Source organism: Oncorhynchus nerka, unplaced genomic scaffold, assembly GCF_034236695.1.
Source record: "Oncorhynchus nerka isolate Pitt River unplaced genomic scaffold, Oner_Uvic_2.0 unplaced_scaffold_129___fragment_2___debris, whole genome shotgun sequence".
In the NCBI taxonomy this organism is placed as follows: domain Eukaryota; kingdom Metazoa; phylum Chordata; class Actinopteri; order Salmoniformes; family Salmonidae; genus Oncorhynchus; species Oncorhynchus nerka.
Genome location: NW_027039945.1, coordinates 38499 through 61782, shown reverse-complemented (window position 1 = coordinate 61782; position 23284 = coordinate 38499). Strand labels below are relative to the sequence as shown.

Here is a 23284-nt window from a genome sequence, read left to right as displayed (position 1 = left end):
AGCAGACGACCAGACCAGGTTCCAATCCTATCAGCTATGTCTTCCAGAGTTAGCATGATTCTGCTTCAATTCACACTGACCGCCTTGAGGAGAGGGGAAGTGAAAGGGAGGAGAGGCCGGATTCATGGAGGTCTGAAAATAGCCTTCTCTCCTCTCTACTGTGTTGTAATGCTATCATCTCCTCATCTGCACAGGGTAGGGGCCGATAAGACCGTCTTCTCTGCTGTTTTGTACACAACACACAGTCAAGGTCACGTCTCACAAGATACACTCCAGGCTTACAGTGCATTGAAAAAATGTCATCCTGGGGGAATTTTTGTCCCTGTAGCACCACTTATTCTGTTCTTAGTTGAAGAATAACGTTTTTCTGAAGAGTCACAAATCTGTTAGTGTTAAGTGCCAAAACCAATACTGCAACTATTGTATCAGAGAGGAGAGAAGTTAACAGAAGACCGTGTCAACCTCTTTGCCTTTCATGCATCTTGTTTCCCTATTTTCTCCTCCTCAGACAGATCGGAATCTCTTATCTCATCACGGCAATTGAGAAAAGTTGTTTTACTTCCTCTTGAAAGGGGGCGCATCAGCTTGTGTTTTAATGGTTGTTTTCTACTTTGAGTGTTTTTCCTCAAGGCCCTGTCCATAAGAAGGCAAGACAAACACGTTTTCACGATTTCAGTAATATCATCAAAATCAAGAACTCATTCAGTAGTTTTACCTGATTAAGTAGAATCCTGTAAAAAAATATGTTAAAACAATTATTTATATTCCTAAAACATAAGTTGAAACTGATGCTGTTGCTCAATCGATTTTGTGTAATTGTGATGACTTTAAACTTTTATAGCATCATCACCAATTTGAGGTTTTACAAAAGTGTGTATTTCCTGTTATTATTGTGTGGTGAAAATGTTCCGTCTGTGTAATGTAGTAGTAACGTGTTCTGTCCACCATAGGGGACATATGCATAATATAACATAATTCAATATTTCGTCAGGAAGATATTTGAAGACACGGCTATTTTTATACCCACTGCCAATGCCGACACACTTTCAATTTCCATCTTTTCTTTTTATATAAAGGCACATGAATCACCTCTGCCTCTCAATGTCCTTGTCTTCCCTTACTTCATCTATTTCCTCAACTCTGCCAAAGTAGAAATTAAATATATTATTATGAAGAAAATATATATTCTAAAATCTGATTTGACATGAAGCATACTCGAATATAACTGTTAATGTTTCCTTTTTTGTAAGTATTCCCATATGTCTGTTAATCTTGGTACTACCCATCCCGGGTCCGGGAGCGTTGTCATCAACTGACACTAATTAGCATAACGCAAGCAACGGACATAAATATTACTAGAAAATATTCCTATTCATGAAATCACAAGTTAAATATATTGAAACACAGCTTAGCCTTTTGTTAATCATCCTGTCATCTCAGATTTTGAAAATATGCTTCACAGCCAAAGCAAGACAAGCATTTGTGTAAGTTTATCGATAGCCTAGCATAGCATTATGCCTAGCTAGCAGCAGGCAACCTGGTCACGAAAATCAGAAAAGCAATCAAATTAAATCGTTTACCCTTGATGGGCTTCGGATGTTTTCACTCACGAGACTCCCAGTTAGATAGCAAATGTTCCTTTTTTCCAAAAATATTATTTTTGTAGCCGATATAGCTCCGTTCGTTCTCCACGTTTGGCTGAGAAATCGACCGGAAATTGCGGTCACGACAACGGCGAAAAGTATTCAAAATTAGCTCCATAATATCGACAGAAACATGGCAAACGTTGTTTATAATCAATCCTCAAGGTGTTTTTCAAATATCTATTTGATAATATATCACCCGGGACAGATGGATTTTTAGTAGAGAGAAACAATGGCCGCATTTGTCCTTTACGCACAAAACACTCTGAGACTTCAGCTGACCACTGACGCAATGTTGACGTTCAGGCTCATTTTTCGAAATAAAAGCCTGAAACTATGTATTGTGACACTAGACTAATTAGGGAAGCCATATAAAAAGGAATCTGGTTGATATCTCATTCACTGCTCAATAGGGACGCATAGGAATGCAGAGGTTTCTAAATAAGAGTCACTTCTTGATTGGATTTTTCTCAGGCTTTCACCTGCAATATCAGTTCTGTTATACTCACAGACAATATTTTTACAGTTTTGGAAACTTTAGAGTGTTTTCTATCCTATGCTGTCAATTATATGCATATTCTAGCATCTTGTCCTGACAAAATAGCCCGTTTACTTAGGGAACGTTATTTTTCCAAAAATGAAAATAGTGCCCCCTATATTCAAGAGGTGTTAAGAAATGTATCCTACTACAACACTCAACCTAGCGTGCTGTCATAATCTCTTCAACGCTTCTCTCTCTTCCTCATCTCGTCCTGTCTGATTAAACCATAAGCCTTTATAAAAACAGCAAGGCTCACAATTGTCACACCGTGATCTGTTTCACCTGTCTTTGTGATTGTCTCCACCCCCCTCCAGGTGTCGCCCATCTTCCCCATTATCCCCTGTGTATTTATATCTGTGTTCTCTGTTTGTCTGTTGCCAGTTCGTTTTGTTTCGTCGAGCCTACCAGCGTTTTTCACCCTGCTCCTTTCTCTCGATTGTGCCTGTTTCCTGGTTTTCCCGGTGTTGACCATTCTGCCTGCCCTGACCCTGAGCCTGCCTGCTGTTCTGTACCTTTGCCCCACCTATCTGAATTACTGACCTCTGCCTGCCCTGGACCTGTCTTTTGCCTGCCCCTGATCGATTAATAAACTGTTGTTACTTTGACATTGTCTGCACCTGGGTCTTACCTGAAATGTAATGACAACATAATGTAGTTCCACTTTATTTCTCTCTGACATCGTCCTCTCACAAAGCAATCACACAGCCCGTTAGGCATCAGAGGCCCCCTGGGGTTCCGGCTGCTATATCAAAACAAGAATAATTACTCTGGTACAAGTAGACATGCTTTCCCCTTCTTCCTCTCGTCCCTTGTAGTGGATGTTTTGGCACACATGTTAGTTTGGCTCCCGAGTGGCGCAGCGGTCTAAGGCACCGGATCTCAGTGCAAGAGGTGTCACTACAGTCCCTGGTTCAAATCCAGGCTGTGTCACATCAGGCCGTGATTGGGATTCCTATAGGGTGTCGTCTGGGTTTGGCTGGGGTAGGCCGTCATTGTAAATAAGAATGACTTGCCTAGTTAAATAAATAATTGCTATTTAGAGAGTGACCGCTACTCATTTAGAGAGTGACCGCTAGTCCCCACCGGACTAACCTGTGTGTGTGTGTGTGAAGGGAGGATGTGGGGAAGAAAGAGAGAGGATAGTGGAAAGGATGGTAGAGTGACTTTGAGTTAGTGAAATAGGACACAAAAATATAGAGTGTGTGTGAGAAAGAGGGTGAGAGAGGAAGTGTATGACAGAGAGAATGTGTGGGTGATATAATTTGGTATTAGTGAGTCCTCTGATGAAACCTGCAGGCTTCTGTGTTGTGAACAGTGCTGTGTGAACGTCTCACTTTATTCTAAATCGCTCATTTAATTTCACTATGACCTCAGGGAAATCTCATTTGACCCGTCTTTCCCTCCTTCAATCGCTGCTCCTGCTATCTTCCTCTTTCTCTCTCTTTCTTCTCGATCTCTTGTTGTCTCTTTCGATGAGAGAAGGTTAGATAGGGAGCACATTCTGAATTGATGCCATCACCTGAATAGATGTTGAGATTATTGTTTACAGTGCTGGGATGAGGTGAGACCCATCTCAGTATAGTCTGCGTGTGTGTGTGCGTGCTTGCGTTCGTGCGTGGGTATGAGTATGTGTGCGTCTAGACGCCCGTTCCTTTGAATGGAAAATGTCTTGTTGTCGAATGTAAGGTGGGGTTGAATAAAGTGACACTTTAGTTTTTTACTTGTTTGATATGGAGATGGTAATTTTGTAGTGGATAGGCTGCCATAGGAATCTGAACAGTGGGGAAAATAAGGTTCACATAGAGTTCACAACGTTGATGATACTGGGAGATGAAAACTATGATTCCAATACAGGCACTTCCACTGAGGCACTTGGACATTTAGAGATAAAGAGGGTCCTTGCAGTATCTATCATTTTGATGAAAACAACACTATTATTGCTTGAGTTCACTAATGTGCAGTCGTGTGTGTTCATAGATGCCAAACAAGTTGACCAAGAAAAAAAATATACAAATGAATTTATCTTTTCTCTCTCTTTCGTCACTCAGTGACTTTCGAAGTGGCACAGTCATAGGATGGCACCTTTCCAACAAGTCAGTTTGTCAAATTCCTGCCCTGCTAAAGCTGCCCCGGTCAACTGTAAGTGCTATTAATTGTGAAGTGTAAACGTCCAGGAGCAACAACGGCTCAGCTGCGAAGTGGTAGGCCACACAAGCTCACAGAATAGGACCGTCGAGTGCTGAAGCGTGTAAAATCTTCTCACTATCAAGTTCCAAACTGCCTCTGGAAGCAACGTCAGTACAATAACTGTTCGTCGGGAGCTTCATGAAATGGGTTTCCATGGCCGAGCAGCGGCACACAAGCCTAAGATCACCATTCACAATGTCAAGCGTTGGCTGGAGGCGTGTAAAGCTCGCTGCCATTGGACTGGAAACATGTTCTCTGGAGTGCTGAAACATGCTTCACCATCCTGCAGTCTGACGGACGAATCTGGGATGCCAGGAGAACTCTACCTACCTGAAGGAATAGTCCCAACTGTAAAGTTTGGTGGAGGAGGAATAATAGTCTGGGGCTGTTTTTCATGTTTCGTGCTTGGCCTCTTAGTTCCAGTGAAGGGAAATCTTAACGCTACAGCATACAATGACATTCTAGACAATTCTGTGCTTCCTACTTTGTGGCAATAGTTTGGAGAAGGCCCTTTCCTGTTTCAGCATGACAATGCCCCTGTGCACAAAGCGAGGTGCATACAGAAATTATTTGTAGAGATTGATGTGGAAGAACTTGACTGACCTGCACAGAGTCCTGACCTCAACCACTCAAACACATTTGAGATTAATTTGGAACGCCAACTGCGAGCCAGGCCTAATCGGTCAACATCAGTGCCCGACCTCACCAATGTTCTTGTGGCTGAATGGAAGCAAGTCCCCAAAGCAACGTTCCAGCAGTGGAAAGCCTTCCCAGAAGAGTGGAGGTTGTTATAGCAGCAAAGGGGAACCAACTCCATGTTAATGTCCATGATTTTGAAATGAGATGTTTGACGAGCAGGTGTCCACATACCTTTGGTCGTGTAGTGTATCTCACCGGCAAAAGCATCTGAGTGAACGAAACAGCACCCCTCTGTCTCTGGATGTGTAGCGTATCTATCTGATGTTGTCTGGTCAGAAAGAGTATGACATTGTTTCCGCCTGTAGCATTGAATGCCAAGGAAGCCAGCGAGCATTTGGCCTCCCTTGATAGAAAAACATTATAGAATATTAGACAACCTGAACTGAGTGAGCAGAGCTGTGAATGGTCCTGGCGCAACAAAGAAAAGTGTCAAAGGAAGCCAGTTTGGATTTGGCTTCAGACGAATCACATCAGAAGCCAAACATAATTGACAGGAAAAAAAATGGAATTGTTGCATCTCGTTGTGTCGATGTCCTCTGGTGGCAAGCTAGTAAGTTAAAATCGCCCCTTTACTAAATTAGCCATGGCTGGAGGTTTGGACTAGTGGTTTTACTTAATTTGCACTGCTCGCCAATGATTACAACGGCGATTCTGATCCAACCATTAATTCATACATTGTGCCCCTGACCTGAGAGGATGGAAGTTCAATTCCTAACTTGATGTAGTATGCAAATGTTTACTTGCTGGCCTGGCACATCGTTGCCCATGAGGTGAGTCTAGCAAACAAACATTTTAACCAGGTAGCCTAGGACAACAAAAACTAAAAGCATGTGCTGTATGACAGAGTCATGGACTGTTTAGGCAACATGAAAGAGGAGAATGGCATTGCCGTTTCTCTACGAGTAGGGTGAGTCAACATGTTTTTCCTACTTGTGCGCGCACACACAGAGAAATCAGTACCATGGACAGCCACATCATATCTAGCTTAAGTTGATTGGACTAAATCATTTTTGGTTTCTTTTAGTTTTCACCTTTTTAGACTAAGCATAGGTGATTAGATGATGTTGAATTAGAAATGGTGCTGGAATAGTGGAGGCAGCTCCTGTTTTCTTTGCATCTTGGTAACTCTACGTGGTTCTAAATCATTAGTTGTTTAGTAGTCCGAAAATGTCAGAAACATTACCGTGCTTGACCATGATGGAGGTCATTTAACTGTTTGTTACATGCAATATGTTTTTTGGACTTTTGTTATATGCATATGAACTCCTCTTTAAATCTGCATATTCCTTCAAAGCTCAGTTGTCCTGAGTCTGCACAACTCTGCCAGGACCTAGGATCAAGAGAGACGCTCATGTGTTTTAGTACTATATCTCTTGACACAATGATGAAAATAATCATGGCCTCTAAACCTTTAAGCTGCATACTGGACCCTATTCCAACTAAACTACTGAAAGAGCTGCTTCCTGTGCTTGGCCCTCCTATGTTGAACATAATAAACGTCTCTCTATCCACCGGATGTGTACCAAACTCACTAAAAGTGGCAATAATAAAGCCTCTCTTGATAAAGCCAAACCTTGACCCAGAAAATATAAAAAACTATTGGCCTATATCGAATCTTCCATTCCTCTCAAAATTTTTAGAAAAGGCTGTTGCGCAGCAACTCACTGCCTTCCTGAAGACAAACAATGTATACGAAATGCTTCAGTCTGGTTTTAGACCCCATCATAGCACTGAGACTGCACTTGTGAAGGTGGTAAATGACCTTTTAATGGCATCAGACCCGAGGCTCTGCATATGTCCTCATGCTCCTTAGACCTTAGTGCTGCTTTTGATACCATCGATCACCACATTCTTTTGGAGAGATTGGAAACCCAAATTGGTCTACACGGACAAATTCTGGCCTGGTTTAGATCTTTATTTGTCGGAAAGATATCAGTTTGTCTCTGTGAATGGTTTGTCCTCTGACAAATCAACTGTATATTTCGGTGTTCCTCAAGGTTCCGTTTTAGGACCACTATTGTTTTCACTATATATTTTACCTCTTGGGGATGTCATTCGAAAACATAATGTTAACTTTCACTGCTATGCGGATGACACACAGCTGTACATTTCAATGAAACATGGTGAAGCCCCAAAATTGCCCTCGCTAGAAGCATGTGTTTCAGACATAAGGAAGTGGATGGCTGCAAACTTTCTACTTTTAAACACGGACAAAACGGAGATGCTTGTTCTAGGTCCCAAGAAACAAAGAGATCTTCTGTTGAATCTGACAATCAATCTTAATGGTTGTACAGTCGTCTCAAATAAAACGATGAAGGACCTCGGCGTTACTCTGGACCCTGATCTCTCTTTTGAAGAACATATCAAGACCATTTCAAGGACAGCTTTTTTCCATCTACGTAACATTGCAAAAATCTGAAACTTTCTGTCCAAAAATGATGCAGAAAAATGTATCCATGCTTTTGTCACTTCTAGGTTAGACTACTGCAATGCTCTACTTTCCGGCTACCCGGATAAAGCACTAAATAAACTTCAGTTAGTGCTAAATACGGCTGCAAGAATCCTGACTAGAACCCAATTTGATCATATTAGCCTCCCTACACTGGCTGCATGTCAAAGCAAGGGCTGATTTCAAGGTTTTACTGCTAACCTACAAAGCATTACATGGGCTTGCTCCTACCTATCTCTCTGATTTTGTCCTGCCGTACATACCTACAAGTATGCTACGGTCACAAGACGCAGGCCTCCTAATTGTCCCTAGAATTTCTAAGCAAATAGCTGGAGGCAGGGCTTTCTCCTATAGAGCTCCATTTTTATGGAACGGTCTGCCTACCCATGTCAGACGCAAACTCGGTCTCAACCTTTAAGTCTTTACTGAAGACTCATCTCTTCAGTGGGTCATATAATTGAGTGTAGTCTGGCCCAGAAGTGGGAAGGTGAACAGAAAGGCTCTGGAGCAACGAACCGCCCTTGCTGTCTCTGCCTGGCCGGTTCCCCTCTTTCCACTGGGATTCTCTGCCTCTAACCCTATTACAGGGGCTGAGTCACTGGCTTACTGGGGCTCTCTCATACCGTCCCTGGGAGGGGTGCATCACCTGAGTGGGTTGAGTCACTGATGTGATCATCCTGTCTGGGTTGGCGCCCCCCCCCCCCCCCCCCCTTGGGTTGTGCCGTGGCGGAGATCTTTGTGGGCTATACTCAGCCTTGTCTCAGGATGGTAAGTTGGTGGTTGAAGATATCCCTCTAGTGGTGTGGGGGCTGTGCTTTGGCAAAGTGGGTGGGGTTATATCCTTCCTGTTTGGCCCTGTCCGGGGGTGTCCTCGGATGGGGCCACAGTGTCTCCTGACCCCTCCTGTCTCAGCCTCCAGTATCAGCCTCTAGTATTTATGCTGCAGTAGTTTATGTGTCGGGGGGCTGGGGTCAGTTTGTTATATCTGGAGTACTTCTCCTGTCCTATTCGGTGTCCGGTGTGAATTTAAGTGTGCTCTCTCTAATTCTCTCTTTCTCTCTTTCTTTCTCTCTCTCGGAGGACCTGAGCCCTAGGACCATGCCTCAAGACTACCTGACATGATGACTCCTTGCTGTCCCCAGTCCACCTGGCCATGCTGCTGCTCCAGTTTCAACTGTTCTGCCTTATTATTATTGGACCATGCTGGTCATTTATGAACATTTGAACATCTTGGCCATGTTCTGTTATAATCTCCACCCGGCACAGCCAGAAGAGGACTGGCCACCCCACATAGCCTGGTTCCTCTCTAGGTTTCTTCCTAGGTTTTGGCCTTTCTAGGGAGTTTTTCCTAGCCACCGTGCTTCTACACCTGCATTGCTTGCTGTTTGGGGTTTTAGGCTGGGTTTCTGTACTGCACTTTGAGATATCAGCTGATGTACGAAGGGCTATATAAATCAATTTGATTTGATTTGAACTGACGGGTTACAGAGAGAACAACGCAATTATCACAACACATACTGTGGGTTGTAATATTTTTGGGGGACTTGGCTTCCCCAGTGATTTGACCCACGCGCACTGTTTGATGATATCAGGCAACATTTTCTAACTGATTTGAAAGAGCTCAGTTAGGAGTAATACATTTTGAGTAAAACATTCAGGTTAAAAGGACAGTATCAATTGACCAGTGTGTGTTTCTCCCCAGGTGTTGCGGTCGGAGCTGAAGGACCGCGAGCATGTTGTGGCCAATACACTGGACCAGGCACACACATTCCTGGCTGACCAGTCCATCGAGGGGCCGGGAGAACCATGCAAGAACCTACAGCCCAAAACAGGTGAGTCTCCTGTCACTGACTTGCCTGAATACGCACACGCCAAAGTCCAGTGACATCAACCGTCACTTAGTCTTACGTTATAATTTAATTGATCTCCTTTATAAAACCTACTATGTGCCATAACCTACGTAACGGATATCAGTATTGGTCAGTTTATGTTGACCATTCCGTTTAACCTGCATACATAGTGGCCCTCCAAAACCAAGATCTGGTGAAACCCAGTATTTTTATTTTTTACCTTTATTTTACTAGGCAAGTCAGTTAAGAACAAATTCTTATTTTCAATGACGGCCTAGGAACAGTGGGTTAACTGCCTGTTCAGGGGCAGAACGACAGATTTGTACATTGTCAGCTCAGGGATTTGAACTTGCAACCTTTCGGGTTACTAGTCCAACACTCTAACCACTAGGCTACCCTGCCACCCATCAGGATGGGTGAGAATATCCTTGAAAAGCACCTCAGAAGTTGCCCAATCCACTTGATGTTTATGTGGTGTGTGTATGACGCTCAGAATACACCCAAACACTAAATACGCACCAGAACTCATTAGTAATTCTGTATCTAAAGGCAGCTGGGCCTAAGAGGATGAAAGTGAAGTGATCGCTGTGTCAGCAAATTTCCTCTTTAACAGAATCGTGCTGTTAAATAATGTAGCAGGCCCCTGAGACAATCTGGGAGGGTGTGGCCAGAGCTCCGAGCAGGCAGAGATCTGGCCCTTCTGTGTGATCTTTGATGTAATTATCAAAGGGGCCTTTGGTCTAATCGGTGGTTAAGAACTGATCTAAGGGCTGTGACGGGTAGGATGATTTCTTTGCGTGGTATATCAGAGGGGTAGGTGTAATCTGAAACCAGCCCTGCAATGACCTCGGATACTTTCGAAAGGGGTGTTTGACTGTAAAGGGTATATCTGATCTCAATCTGATCTAAAACCTGTGATTGGATGCTTTCACAGGAGGGACAAGGGGCTTCACAGGGTAAAACTGAGACCAGTGCCAGCACGGACACCTCTGTCTACTCTAGTCTAACTGAACCCATTGGGTGAGAACACCTTAGTCTTCAGATCCTCTTCAACCCAATCAAACGCTCCCAGACTTTCCCTGGCCTTTGTTCCCTGCCATTCTTATTTTCAAAACAGACAGCTCCCACGCTGGTCCTGTCTGGGGTGTGTGGCAGACTAACCCCACACTGGTCCTGTCTGTGTGGCATCTATGGCTGGCAGACGAACAGACTAACAGACAGACCCTTGATGTGTGCTTGGCTGGGAGACTAACAGACTAACAGACAGACAGACCCTTGATGTGTGCTTGGCTGGGAGACTAACAGACTAACAGACAGACAGACCCTTGATGTGTGCTTGGCTGGCAGACTAACAGACAGACAGACCCTTGATGTGTGCTTGGCTGGCTGACTAACAGACTAAAAGACAGACAGACCCTTGATGTGTGCTTGGCTGGCAGACTAACAGACAGGCAAACCATTGATGTGTGCTTGGCTGGCAGACTAACAGACAGACAGACCATTGATGTGTGCTTGGCTGGCAGACTAACAGACTAACAGACAGACAGACCCTTGATGTGTGCTTAGGGTGTTTATGATTTAGATTTCAGGTCTGCAGACAAGATGGTTGACTGTGGACATTGGTCATGCTCTTTTCTCTTTGGCTCATAAGTCTCTCTTCAAGTTTAAATGCTTGCTTTTATTGTACAACCAACTTTCCCCTTTGAGGTTGTTAAAGTCTTTGTCCTTGCTCCCCCCTCTCTCTCTCTCTCTCCCTCCCTCCCTCTCTACCCTTCTCACAGACCTGACTCCAGAGGAGAAGGCGCAGGGTGTGGCCAGGGCCATCAGGAAGCAGACAGCGGAGGTGCAGGAGCGTTGGGAGCGTCTGCAGGACCACGCTGGTGGATGGCAGAGTCAGGTAGAAAGGGCATTTGAGAGGCTACAAGAGCTCCAGAGCAACATGAACCAGCTGGACCTGCGGCTAGCCAGGGCAGAAGAGACCAAGGCTGGCTGGCAGCCTGTAGGAGACCTGCTCATAGACTCACTGCAGGAACACATAGAGAAGACCACGGTGAGGGGAGTCACTGGGGTGTTACTGATTTATTAAGGGGGAAAGAGAGAGAGGGACGTTGTTTTTTTACGTCCACTACAAAACATTTAGGGCCAACAAGTGTAGGTAGTGATTAACCTGTACATAAATCAGTGTCAAAAAAATGAATTACCTAGGTCAACATCTAATCACCATTGGTACAGGTATCACCCCTGCACCATAACAATATGTTATAGATACATCTGCCCACATCAAAACACTGACCTGTGGGTGTGCATCCTGTGTATGTTCCAGGCTTTCAAGGAAGAGATGGCCCCTCTGAGGCAGGACGTGAATGTGGTGAATGAGCTGTCTGGTGAACTAGCTTCTCTGGATGTGCAGCTGTCCTCCACCTCCTCCAGGCAACTGGATGACCTCAACATGCACTGGAAACTACTACAGGTGGGCTATGGTTGTCCCACCTAAAACCTTCCCCTTTTTACAGGTGGGCAACGGGTCTCATGCCTAAAACCATCTCCCTTTTATGTGTCATACTTAAGAAGAGGTGTCACAGCTACAAACCTCCTCCCTTTTAGGAGTTGTCATACTTGGGAGTACGTGCCACTGCTAAATGACTAAAAGGTCAAATGTAAAACCTTCCTCCTTTTACGAGCTATCATATTCTTGACTTTTCTACTTTCTACTCTTTTTTTCTCACCCACCTTATTCAGATCTCAACCTGTCTGTACGCTCATGTTTATTCTGTCAACGTCATATTAGCCCTCTTGCTGTCTTTGTAATCAAGTACTTCTGTCCATCTCTTTCCACCTGTTTGTGTCATTTTGTCGTTGCTTTCTCTCATTATTCCTGCCGTCTCTCTCTCTGTCAGCCTGCTGTACTTTAGCTCAGACACATAGAGGGGTGAGGAGAGGTGGCCTTCCCCTTGTCTACCTCTACAGGTTACTGAGTTCTATGTTGTGGACTTCTGTCACTATAGATAAATAACACTTTTTGACACAGCGGACTAGTGTCCTGGTCCAGCCTGCTGATGGCCGGGATCAGAGCTTTACTCGTGCACCCCTCAGGCTCATTTGTCACTATGCTGTTTAGATTAATGTGTGTGCGTGTGTGACAAAGAGAAAAAAAAGAGACATCAAGAGAGAGATATTAGATTCCTTCCCTTTCCTTCTCCATGCCCCCCCCCACCCCTGGTATTGCCATGCTGGAGTTGATGATGACCACTGAGATAGGACTCCGTGCCACTTTGGTCTGATCAAACAGAAGGGCAAACGGCAGAGCAGGACTCAGTCACCAGGCACCCCATACATTTAACATTTACATTTAAGTCATTTAGCAGACGCTCTTATCCAGAGCGACTTACAGAGATTCACTGGGGCTGGATGAAAGTGTGGAAGACACATTTTGTCTGCCTTCTGGTTCCCTGTGTAGAGACAGCCTTATATCCTCACTCTAGGGAGGATGACTGAGTCACTGCACACAGTAAGGACACTCATCAATGCACACACATGCACGCACACACACACACTCAGCTGGACCGGACAATATAGTGCTGGCGGGATGCAGGTGTGTCTTTGTGTGTGTCTAACTCTCTCCGCTTTCTGGTGTGCAGGTGGCCATTGAAGAGAGACTAAAGGTCCTTCAGGAAGCCCACAGAGACTTTGGCCCTTCCTCCCAGCACTTCCTATCCAGTGAGTAGCCAAATCAAAGTATATTAGTCACATACACACTTTTTAGCAGATGTTATTGCGGGTGTAGCAAAATGCTTGTGTTCCTAGTTCCAACAGTGCATTATTACTTGACTATTGTTCCATTATTAAAGTGGCCAGTGATTCAATGCTTATGTACAGTATAGGTAGCTTAGTGGTTAGAGCATTGGGCTAGTACCCAAAAGGTTGCTAGATCGAGTCCCTGAACTGCAAAGTAAAAATGTGTTGTTCTTCCCCTGAACAAGGTAGATAACCCACTGTTCTGAGGTTGTCATTGTAAACAAGAATGTGTTCTTCACTGACTTGCCCGGTTAAAGTTTGAAATAAAAAAATATGGGGCAGCAGCCTCTAAGGTGTATACTTCTGGCCCTTCTTTGGACACCGTGTTAACAACCCTCCAGGCAAGCTTCAATGCAATACAACTCTCCTTCCGTGGCCTCCAATTGGTCTTAAATACAAGTAAAACTAAATGCATGCTCTTCAACCGATCGCTACCTGCACCTACCCGCCTGTCCAACATCACTACTCTGGACGGCTCTGACTTAGAATACGTGGACAACTACAAATACTTAGGTGTCTGGTTAGACTGTAAACTCTCCTTCCAGACACATATCAAACATCAATCCAAAGTTAAATCTAGAATTGGCTTCCTATTTCGCAACAAAGCATCCTTCACTCATGCTGCCAAACATACCCTTGTAAAACTGACCATCCTACCAATCCTCGACTTTGGCGATGTCATTTACAAAATAGCCTCCAATACCTTACTCAACAAATTGGATGCAGTCTATCACAGTGCAATCCGTTTTGTCACCAAAGCCCCATATACTACCCACCATTGCGACCTGTACGCTTTCGTTGGCTGGCCCTCGCTTCATACTCGTCGCCAAACCCACTGGCTCCATGTCGTCTACAAGACCCTGCTAGGTAAAGTCCCCCCTTATCTCAGCTCGCTGGTCACCATAGCATCTCCCACCTGTAGCACACGCTCCAGCAGGTATATCTCTCTAGTCACCCCCAAAACCAATTCTTTCTTTGGCCGCCTCTCCTTCCAGTTCTCTGCTGCCAATGACTGGAACGAACTACAAAAATCTCTGAAACTGGAAACACTTATCTCCCTCACTAGCTTTAAGCACCAACTGTCAGAGCAGCTCACAGATTACTGCACCTGTACATAGCCCACCTATAATTTAGCCCAAACAACTACCTCTTTCCCAACTGTATTTAATTTATTTATTTATTTTGCTCCTTTGCACCCCATTATTTTTATTTCTACTTTGCACATTCTTCCATTGCAAAACTACCATTCCAGTGTTTTACTTGCTATATTGTATTTACTTTGCCACCATGGCCTTTTTTGCCTTTACCTCCCTTCTCACCTCATTTGCTCACATTGTATATAGACTTGTTTATACTGTATTATTGACTGTATGTTTGTTTTACTCCATGTGTAACTCTGTGTCGTTGTATCTGTCGAACTGCTTTGCTTTATCTTGGCCAGGTCGCAATTGTAAATGAGAACTTGTTCTCAACTTGCCTACCTGGTTAAATAAAGGTGAAATAAAAAATAAATAAAAGGTGTAGGGTTGAGTAAATGGGTGGTAGCTGACTAGTGATGGCTATTTAACAGTCTGATGGCCTTGAGATCAAAGCTGTTTTTCAGTCTCTCGGTTCCAGCTTTGATGCACCTGTACTGACCTCGCGTTCCAATGACTTCCCTTGATGTTTATCGATTCAGCCTATGAATGTCTAGGAGGTAGCCTATCCATTATGTTTTGTTGTTGCTGTTGTACTTTTTGTCAGGGTTGCCCTCATCCTTTGCCTCCTACACACACGCACCCACACACAAACACACACTCAAGCAGGTTGTTTACAGGAGGCAAGGTTCTTCACTCTTGAATCATTCAAGGCTTAATTACAACTCTCCTCTGACTCACTTTCCTTTCAGACCAGTGGTCATTAACCTTTCAGGGCCACATGATCCCCTTTGGGATCAAGCCCCACCCCCCCTGAGCTGTAATGTGGCGCAGGGAACGCAAGAAATAATCCTAAAAATATTTAACCTCCACAGAATCGCTTGAAAAATGGCTCAAATGAAAGATAAAGAAGTTATTTATCTACCCAGCAAGTCAGATTTCTAAAATGTTTTACAGCGAAAACATAGCACATATTTATGTCCAACCACCACTGCATACATACCTCATTAGCTTAGCCAAGTAGGAAAAAATATGCAATCAACAAACGCAGGATTAAAAGAAAAATCATTTCACTAACCTTTTGAAATCTTCATCAGATGACAGTAATATAACATGTTACACAGTACATTCATTTTTTTTTCAATAATATGCAATATATATCCATAAATCTCTGTTTACAATTATGCATCGTTCAAAAAATGCTACTGCAATGTCAGGAGAAATAAATAGCTCCGGCAGATAACGTCAGCTAACAAGGAATACACATCATAAACTTTGACTAAATATGCATGTTTTACATATGTATGGCAAGATAAACTTCTTCTAAATGCAATTGCTATGTTACAATTATTTTTAACGTTACATTTGGCGTTTACTAGGCTATAATAGAGAGTCGGCGCTCTCATTTAGCATACTGACTCCTCTATCATGGAGTCGACAGAAACCCAAAATGAAGACGTAAATATTCCCTTACCATGGCTGTTCTTGCTTCAGAAGACGTGGAAGGGTTAATACTCACCAAGTTAGCGTTCAGTTTTCAAGTCTGTGTCTTTCCGTTCTCAAACTAGACACTTTTCGGTCGAAATGTATGCAAATTTCAAGTGGATGCGCACCAAAACGTCGAAAGTATACATTATATTTCGAGTAAACTTGTCAAACTATGTTTATAATTAAGCCTTAGCATGTTATAAAGGTCTACAGCAATCGTGAGGGCGAACAGATAAGCACACGTTGTTCAGTCCGTCCTGAGGGAAAGAGAGAGAAATTTCCCAGCTCCCATTGGTGAAACTTTTTTTTTGCGTCACCGGGACGTTTGGGCACACTGAACGTCTCGTGAGCGCGCGATTCTCACAGTTACACGCCTCATCGAAAGCAGGCTTCACGCTGAAGACGTAGAAACTGTTTCCATGGTTATAGCTGTTTGGGAAGTGTGTATACGATGACGTCAAAGTGATGGCAACTTTTCCCATTACAAGAGAGACTTTGGGAGAATGCATGCCCTGAGACTTCTGCTTTAGCTAGAGACAAAATTTAAACGGTTTTATAAGCTTTAGAGTGTTTCCTATTCGATAACAATTTTTATATGCATATATTAGCAACTTTTGACAAAAATGTATCATGGTTTATATGGGTGCCGAATTCCTCCAGAAGGGGCAGTATTCAGGCCTGTCCCTAAGAGGTTTTAACAAGGGAGGGAGGGAGGGATCATTAATGACAGACAAAGCCACACCCCCTCATCCCCTCCTTCCATCCCCATTTACTCCAAATTACACAGAAGTGTTCTATTTCATTGCTATGTCCCTTTCCTCTCTCCATCTCAAATCTCAACGTGTCCTCCATTTGATGATAACAGGGTGGTGGGATAGAGAGGAAACTTAGTTGTCGCGTGCCAATAGACCTGAGTGGTGTTGACAGCTGAGTTATTGTATCAGCCAAGATGCCATTCTGGCTCCCCTTTCATCTCTCATAGACAGAATCTACCGTTCCTTCTCATAGTAACCGACAGAGAAGGTCGAAACTTTACAAGTTTCAACCCAACTTTAGCAAATTTTTTTGAGTTTATAAAGTTTTAAAGTTCTTACTATTATCACACAATACCGCCAATCACTTTTTGACGTTAGATCGACAGTTACTAACCTCAATTTCAACTTCAAACCCGACTCTGACAGCTGTACCCTTGTTTATACCAGACCCTATTCCTTTATTTCATGGGCTACCAAAACACTGCAGTTGTAGACGTGGCAGACAGGCTGGAGTCCTGGTGAGATTGAGATGAAGAGAAAATCGACTGGCACTCCCCTCTGTTTTATTGGCAAATGTCCAGTCACTCGAGAATACGATGGATGAGCTTCGTTCCAGAGTCTCCTATCAGAGAGACTTGAAAAGCTGCATTATTATTGCCTGGATACCCAGACTCCTTGCTCCGACCAAATGCTACGCCACGCCCACGGACGACAGTTTGGATCTGAGTACATCCCCTTCACTGAATGCGAACACATTAGGGGCTGTCTGATTGGTCCAGAAACTGATGGTTCGGGCCAGAGCCAGAACACATATGGGTAAAGTGGCAGCTATAACATTCGCCATTTGCTATGATACTCTGATTGGTTAGACAATCCAATCGCTGATAACTTTTTGTACAACACCCCTAGTACCTCTCGTTACAACAAATTACTTAAATTATGACAGAATATTTTAGTGGTCAGGCTAGCAACACAACGTGAAGGAGGACTGGTCTACCCCTTCATAAACAACAACTGGTGCGCCTCTTCCAGTGCGAAGGAAACTCAGACATAGAATGCCCCATGGTAAGCTGTAGACCTTTTTAATTAACAAGAGAGTTCTCATCCAAAATATCACAGCTGTCTACATCCCACCAGAAGCCAACAATACTTTATGGGGCCATAAACAAACAAAAGACCACACACCCAGGGGCATCTTTTAGGAGGAAACTTTAACTCGGGGAGACTTAAAAACGTTCTACCTCACTTCTACTAACATGTTGCTTGCGCCATAAGGGGCATCAAAATGCTATACCACTTTTATTCTACCCAAAACAACCCATAGAAGGCCCTCCATCGCCCTCCCTTCGACAAATCCGACCATGACTCTATCCTGCTGCTTCCCATTAAAAAAAAATGAAAGCTCAAACTGGAAGTGATCTGATGAAGCAGATGTGAGGCTACAAGACGGTTTTGCTAGTACAGACAGCGATCTGTTCCATGATTCATCCGATAGCATTAGGAGTTTACCATATCAGTCACAGGCTTCATCATGTAGTCTCCAGAGTGACCATACAAATTTAACCAAACCGAAAAACACAGATTATACCAACAGTGTCTTGCATGAAAGCTCCTGTTGTTCCAGTTGACTGTGTGATCTCACTCTCCATGGCCGATGTGAGTAAAACCTTTAAACAGGTTAAAAGGCCGCCGGGCCAGATGGAATACCAGGGTGCATTCTTAGTGTATGTGCAGACCAGCTGGAAAGTGTCTTCACGGACATTATGAATCTTTCCTTGTCCCAGTCTGTAATACCAAGATGTTTCAAGCTGAAGACCATTGACCCTGTTCCCAAGAACTCAAAGGTAACCTGGCTATATTCTCCTTGCACTGACATCTGTATTTATAAAGTGCTTTAAAAGGCTGGTCATGACAGTCATCAAAGCCATCATCCCAGACAGCCTGGACCTACTCCAATTTGCATACCGCCCCAACAGATCACGAAATCTCAATTGCACTTCGCACTGCTCTCTTCCACCTGGACAAGAGGGGAAATAACTGTGAGAATTCTGTTCATAGACTACACCTCAGTGTTCCACACCATAGTCCCCTCCAAGCTTATCACCAAGCTCAGGACCCTTGGACTTAACATCTTCCTCTGCAACTAGATCCTGAAAATCTTGATGGGTCGGCCCCAGGTGGTGAGGATAGGCAACAACACCTCCGCCACACTGACCCTCAACACGGGTGCCCCTCAGGGGTGTGTGCTTAGTCCCCTCCTGTACTGTACACGACTGCCACGCACGACTCCAACACCATCAACAAGTTTGCTGACGACACAACGGTGGTAGGCCTGATCACCAACGGCGATGAGACAGTCTACAGGGAGGAGATCAGAGCCTTGAAAGTGTGATGTCAGTACAACAGCTTCGTCAACATCAGTATGACCAAGGAGCTGATTGTGCATGGGTCCTCAGATCCTCAAAAGCTTTTACAGCTTCACCATTAAGAGCATATTGACTGCCTGCATCACCACTTGGTATGGCAAATGCACTGCCCTCAACAGTAAATCATTACAGAGGGTGGTATGGACAGCCCAGTACATCACTAGGGCTGAGCTCCCTGCCATCCAGGACCTCTATATCAGAGGAAGGTCCAAGAAATTGCCAAAGTCTTCAGCCACCCAAGCCATAGACATACTGTTCACTCTGCTACCTTCCAGCAATCAGTACCAGAGCATCCGCTCTCGGACCAACAGGCTCCGGGACAACTTCTACCGCCAAGCCACAAGACTGCTAAATAAACATAAGACTGCTAAATAGTTAATAAAATGGTTACCCAGACTATCTGCAATGACCCTATCTTGCACTGACTATGCACACTTGGAAGACTGTATATACACAATATATACACTCACTCACACACATTACACCGACACTCTCGCACAAACACACACATACCGACAACACACATACACACCACACTTTCACAATCATCATATGCTACTGCTACTCTGTTCTTTATTTTATTCTTATTATAATCTCTCCTGATTAGTGTTGGTATTCTGAACCTCTGTACTTTGATACTAGAACGTGAAAAAGGGCCCGGTACTAGATTTAGTTTTACTTTTGGTACTTCTGTCAAATGTGTCTCACGGATCAAGTCTGTTTATCAGCGCAGCCGATGTCCCCCTTTTTAACGCGAGTGCACCATGCCTGCTCCGCTTAGCTTGCACTGGGAGTCTGGGCTGCATTATGTTAGCTCTGTCATGCTGCACAGAAGTCAACACACTTGAATAATGCGACACACAATGTAAAAATGTTGAAACTGTTATTAATTACTGTTCGCTAACATTTTTTCTCTTTCCTTGCTAGCTGACAGCTGAAGGCAGCTAACATCAATTCACTACCCTTTGTTTGTGATAATATGCAAACCATAATGCAAAATATGCTGATTTCAAAGCTGATTGCCACCCAAACTTTATTCATCAACTTAATCGGTCTCTCTCTTACCTCGCTCCCAAAGATGTATCTATTGCCTTAGCGAACTGACTGTGTGTGAATAGGGCTTCAACCATAGACTCCAAAGGGCCACCCCCTTCTCCCCACGGGAATGTCGTCATTACTGGTTATAGATCAGTACAAATGGAAGGGAAAAAGATTGGTTGTCATATGAAGCCCCTTGAAATCAGCCAAAACAAGCTCAATAACTCAATGCATGCATGCACACACTCATATTGGATATGCATTCACCATCACGTCTACTCCCGCACCTCCCCTCCGGCATTCAACGTCACCGTTATACTAACCACATGTCCTGTGATCCATCATTATGCACACCTGGCATCATTCCTTACACGCACCTGCAATTCACCATGATACTCACCTGGACTCTATCGCCTTCCTGATTACCTCCCCTATATCTGTCCCTCCCTTTGGTTCTTTCCTCAGTCAGTATTGTTCCTGTGTTTAAGTGTACACATAATGATATAACGCTACTGTTATGTTATCTCAGTTCATGTTTGTTGTTTTATTAAATGTTTCACCTGCACCTGCTTCTCGACTCTCAGCATCTCCGTTACAGAATACTGACTCAAACAATGGAAGCAGCAGGAAAACAGAATATCTCCAGACAGTCGACGAGCAGGGATATCTTCTAAGTCAACAACATGACCAGCTGGCACAACTGGGTACAGCTATGGAAGAGGTTCTTAGCAGTGTGCAACGTCTCGAACATACCCGGGAGGCGTTTTCGTTAACTAGCGGATGATACTCTACAATCAGTCGACCCAGCGAGTCAGCACAACAGCCCATTCAGCAACCCGCTCAGGTCAGCGACGCCTGTTTGTCCCGCCCTGATAAATATGACGGCCCCATCTAAATGCTGTGGCTTGCTACTTCAGTGCTCCCGCTACTTTACAAACCAGATGGGAGCTCCCACCACCGACAGGTCCAAGGTTGCCACGGTTATTTTTCTGCTGACTGGGCGGGTGTTGAAATGGGCTGTGGCCGTCTGGCGGAGGAGCTAGATTCTTATGAGGGGTTCATGGCTCTGTTTAAATGTTTCTTCGATCATCCCCCTTGAGGGCAGAGAGGGGGTTTGAGCTCAATCCAATTACGGCAGGGTGACCAGACTACTGCTGCCAAGTAGGCGCTCACCTTCTGGACAATAGCAGCATCTAGAAGATGTCTGCGCGAGGAGGTCCAGACATAACTGGCCTGTCGAGATGACAAGTTCTCCTTGGACGCACTCATTGCGATGACCATCCATCTGGATAACCTACTTCGGGAACGTCGGTACTCTCAATTCTTCTCTCCCTCTGTATCAGAGCCTGAACCCATGGAGGTAGGAGTCGCACGCCTCCCCACGGTGGAGCGACACAGACGGAGACAGCAGGGGCTCTGTCTGTATTGTGGTCAAGGGGGCCACCAGCTCTAGCGGTGTCCGGCACTTCCTAATCCAGGATCCTCAAGAGCAGAGAGACGGTCACTTGATCTTCCACCTCCTGGGGCAGGAGTGAGTATTCCATCTTCATCACTCTCTGCTAAACTCTTTTTGGTGTTCCACACTATTTGACTGTCCCTCATGTACTGTGTCTACAGCATTAGTGGATTCCGGTACCATGGGGAACTTTCTTGACGAGACCCTTGCCTCCGCTCTTAACATCTCATACTCGCTCTCCTCTCCTTTCCCGGTTCAAGCCCTAGATAGTCGGGCACTAGGATCCGGAAAAATTACACACATCACCCAACCACTCACGCTCACCGTGGAGTCAATTGATCAGGAGAATATCCCCTTCTTCCCTTGGATTCAATGTCATAACCCCACCCGATCTCATGGTCGAGGATGAGAATCACAGACTGGTTACCCGAATGCTGAAGGACCTGCATCCCCATCCCCTGTGGTTCCACAACGGTTTTTGGGGTTTGGGATCCGGAGCTCCTGGCAGTGAAGTTGGCATTAGAGGAGTGGAGGCACTGGCTGGAGGGCACCAAGGAACCATTTGTCATCCTCACTGACCATCGGAACCTGGAGTACATACGGAAATCGAGGAGGCTGAATCCTCGCCAAGCAAGGCGGGCCCTTTTCCTCACAAGGTCCGACTTCACGCTGGCATATCAGCCAGGTTCAAAGAACACCAAGGCCGATGCCTTGTACCGTCTCTATGACTCGGGAGAGGGTCCTGTCCAGAACGCATCTATAATCCCATCCTCTCGAGTCGTAGCCCATGTGGTCTGGGACATAGATCTGGACATCCCCCAGGCTCTGGAGAGGGAGCCCGCACCCACTAACTGTCCTGCCGAGTGCATCTACGTTTCTATGCATTTACATTACATTTACATTTAAGTCATTTAGCAGACTTACAAATTGGTGCGTTCACCTTAAGACATCCAGTGGAACAGCCACTTTACAATAGTGCATCTAAATCTTTTAAGGGGGGGGGGGGGTGAGAAGGATTACTTTATCCTATCCTAGGTATTCCTGAAAGAGGTGGGGTTTCAGGTGTCTCCGGAAGGTGGTGATTGACTCCGCTGTCCTGTCTATGCGGATAAGGGATGGGCTGCTGACCTGGGCACACACAGCTGTCGTCGCTGGACATCCAGGTTTTTCTCGCACTATCCAATCCATATCTGAGAAATACTGGTGGCCCACCTTGGCGCAAGATGTTACCTACATTCCTGTTCCATACTTGCCCAAACCAAATCCCCCTGGAACACTGCAGCAGAGAAAGCCCTTCCTGTGCCTTAGCGTTCCTGGTCCAATCTATCTATTGACTCTGTTACTGATCTTCCCCCCTCGGACGGTTTCACCACCATTTTGGTTGTTGTGGATATATTTTCAAAATCCTGTGGTTTAATTCCTCTTTCTGGTCTCCCTACTGCTCTCCGGGTCACTGAGGCACTATTCCAGCAGATCTTCCGGCATTATGTCCTTCCGGAGGACAGAGAGCCTTTATGGAGAAGCTCACGGGTCATGGTCAGCCTCACTTACGGGTACCGGCCTCAGTCCAACAGACAGGTAGAGAGGAGGAACCAGGAGCTGGGGAGGTTCCTGAGGAGTCACTGTCAGGCCCGGCAGGGAGAGTGGGCTCGATTCCTTCTCCCTCCATGGGCAGAATATGCCCAGAATTTGCTACGTCACTCCTCCACTGGGTTGACCCCCTTCCAGTGTGTTCTTGGTTTTCAGCCAGCCCTGGCTCCATGGACCAAGACCAACACTCTTGCGGTTGATGAGTGATTCCGGCGTGCAGAAATGGGGAGC

The 23284-nt window shown here is 44.9% G+C and overlaps 1 protein-coding gene across 1 annotated transcript in view; it reads left to right on the top strand.

The window, feature by feature from the left end:
* LOC115108028 (utrophin-like) overlaps positions 1–23284 on the top strand; it is a 67792-nt gene that overhangs the window by 9503 nt on the left and 35005 nt on the right. Inside the window, exons 4-7 of the mRNA XM_065015569.1 lie at positions 9222–9351; positions 11151–11419; positions 11693–11839; positions 13008–13086. Of these exons, the coding sequence (XP_064871641.1) occupies positions 9222–9351; positions 11151–11419; positions 11693–11839; positions 13008–13086 (625 nt within the window). The remainder of the gene's footprint in view (positions 1–9221; positions 9352–11150; positions 11420–11692; positions 11840–13007; positions 13087–23284) is intronic.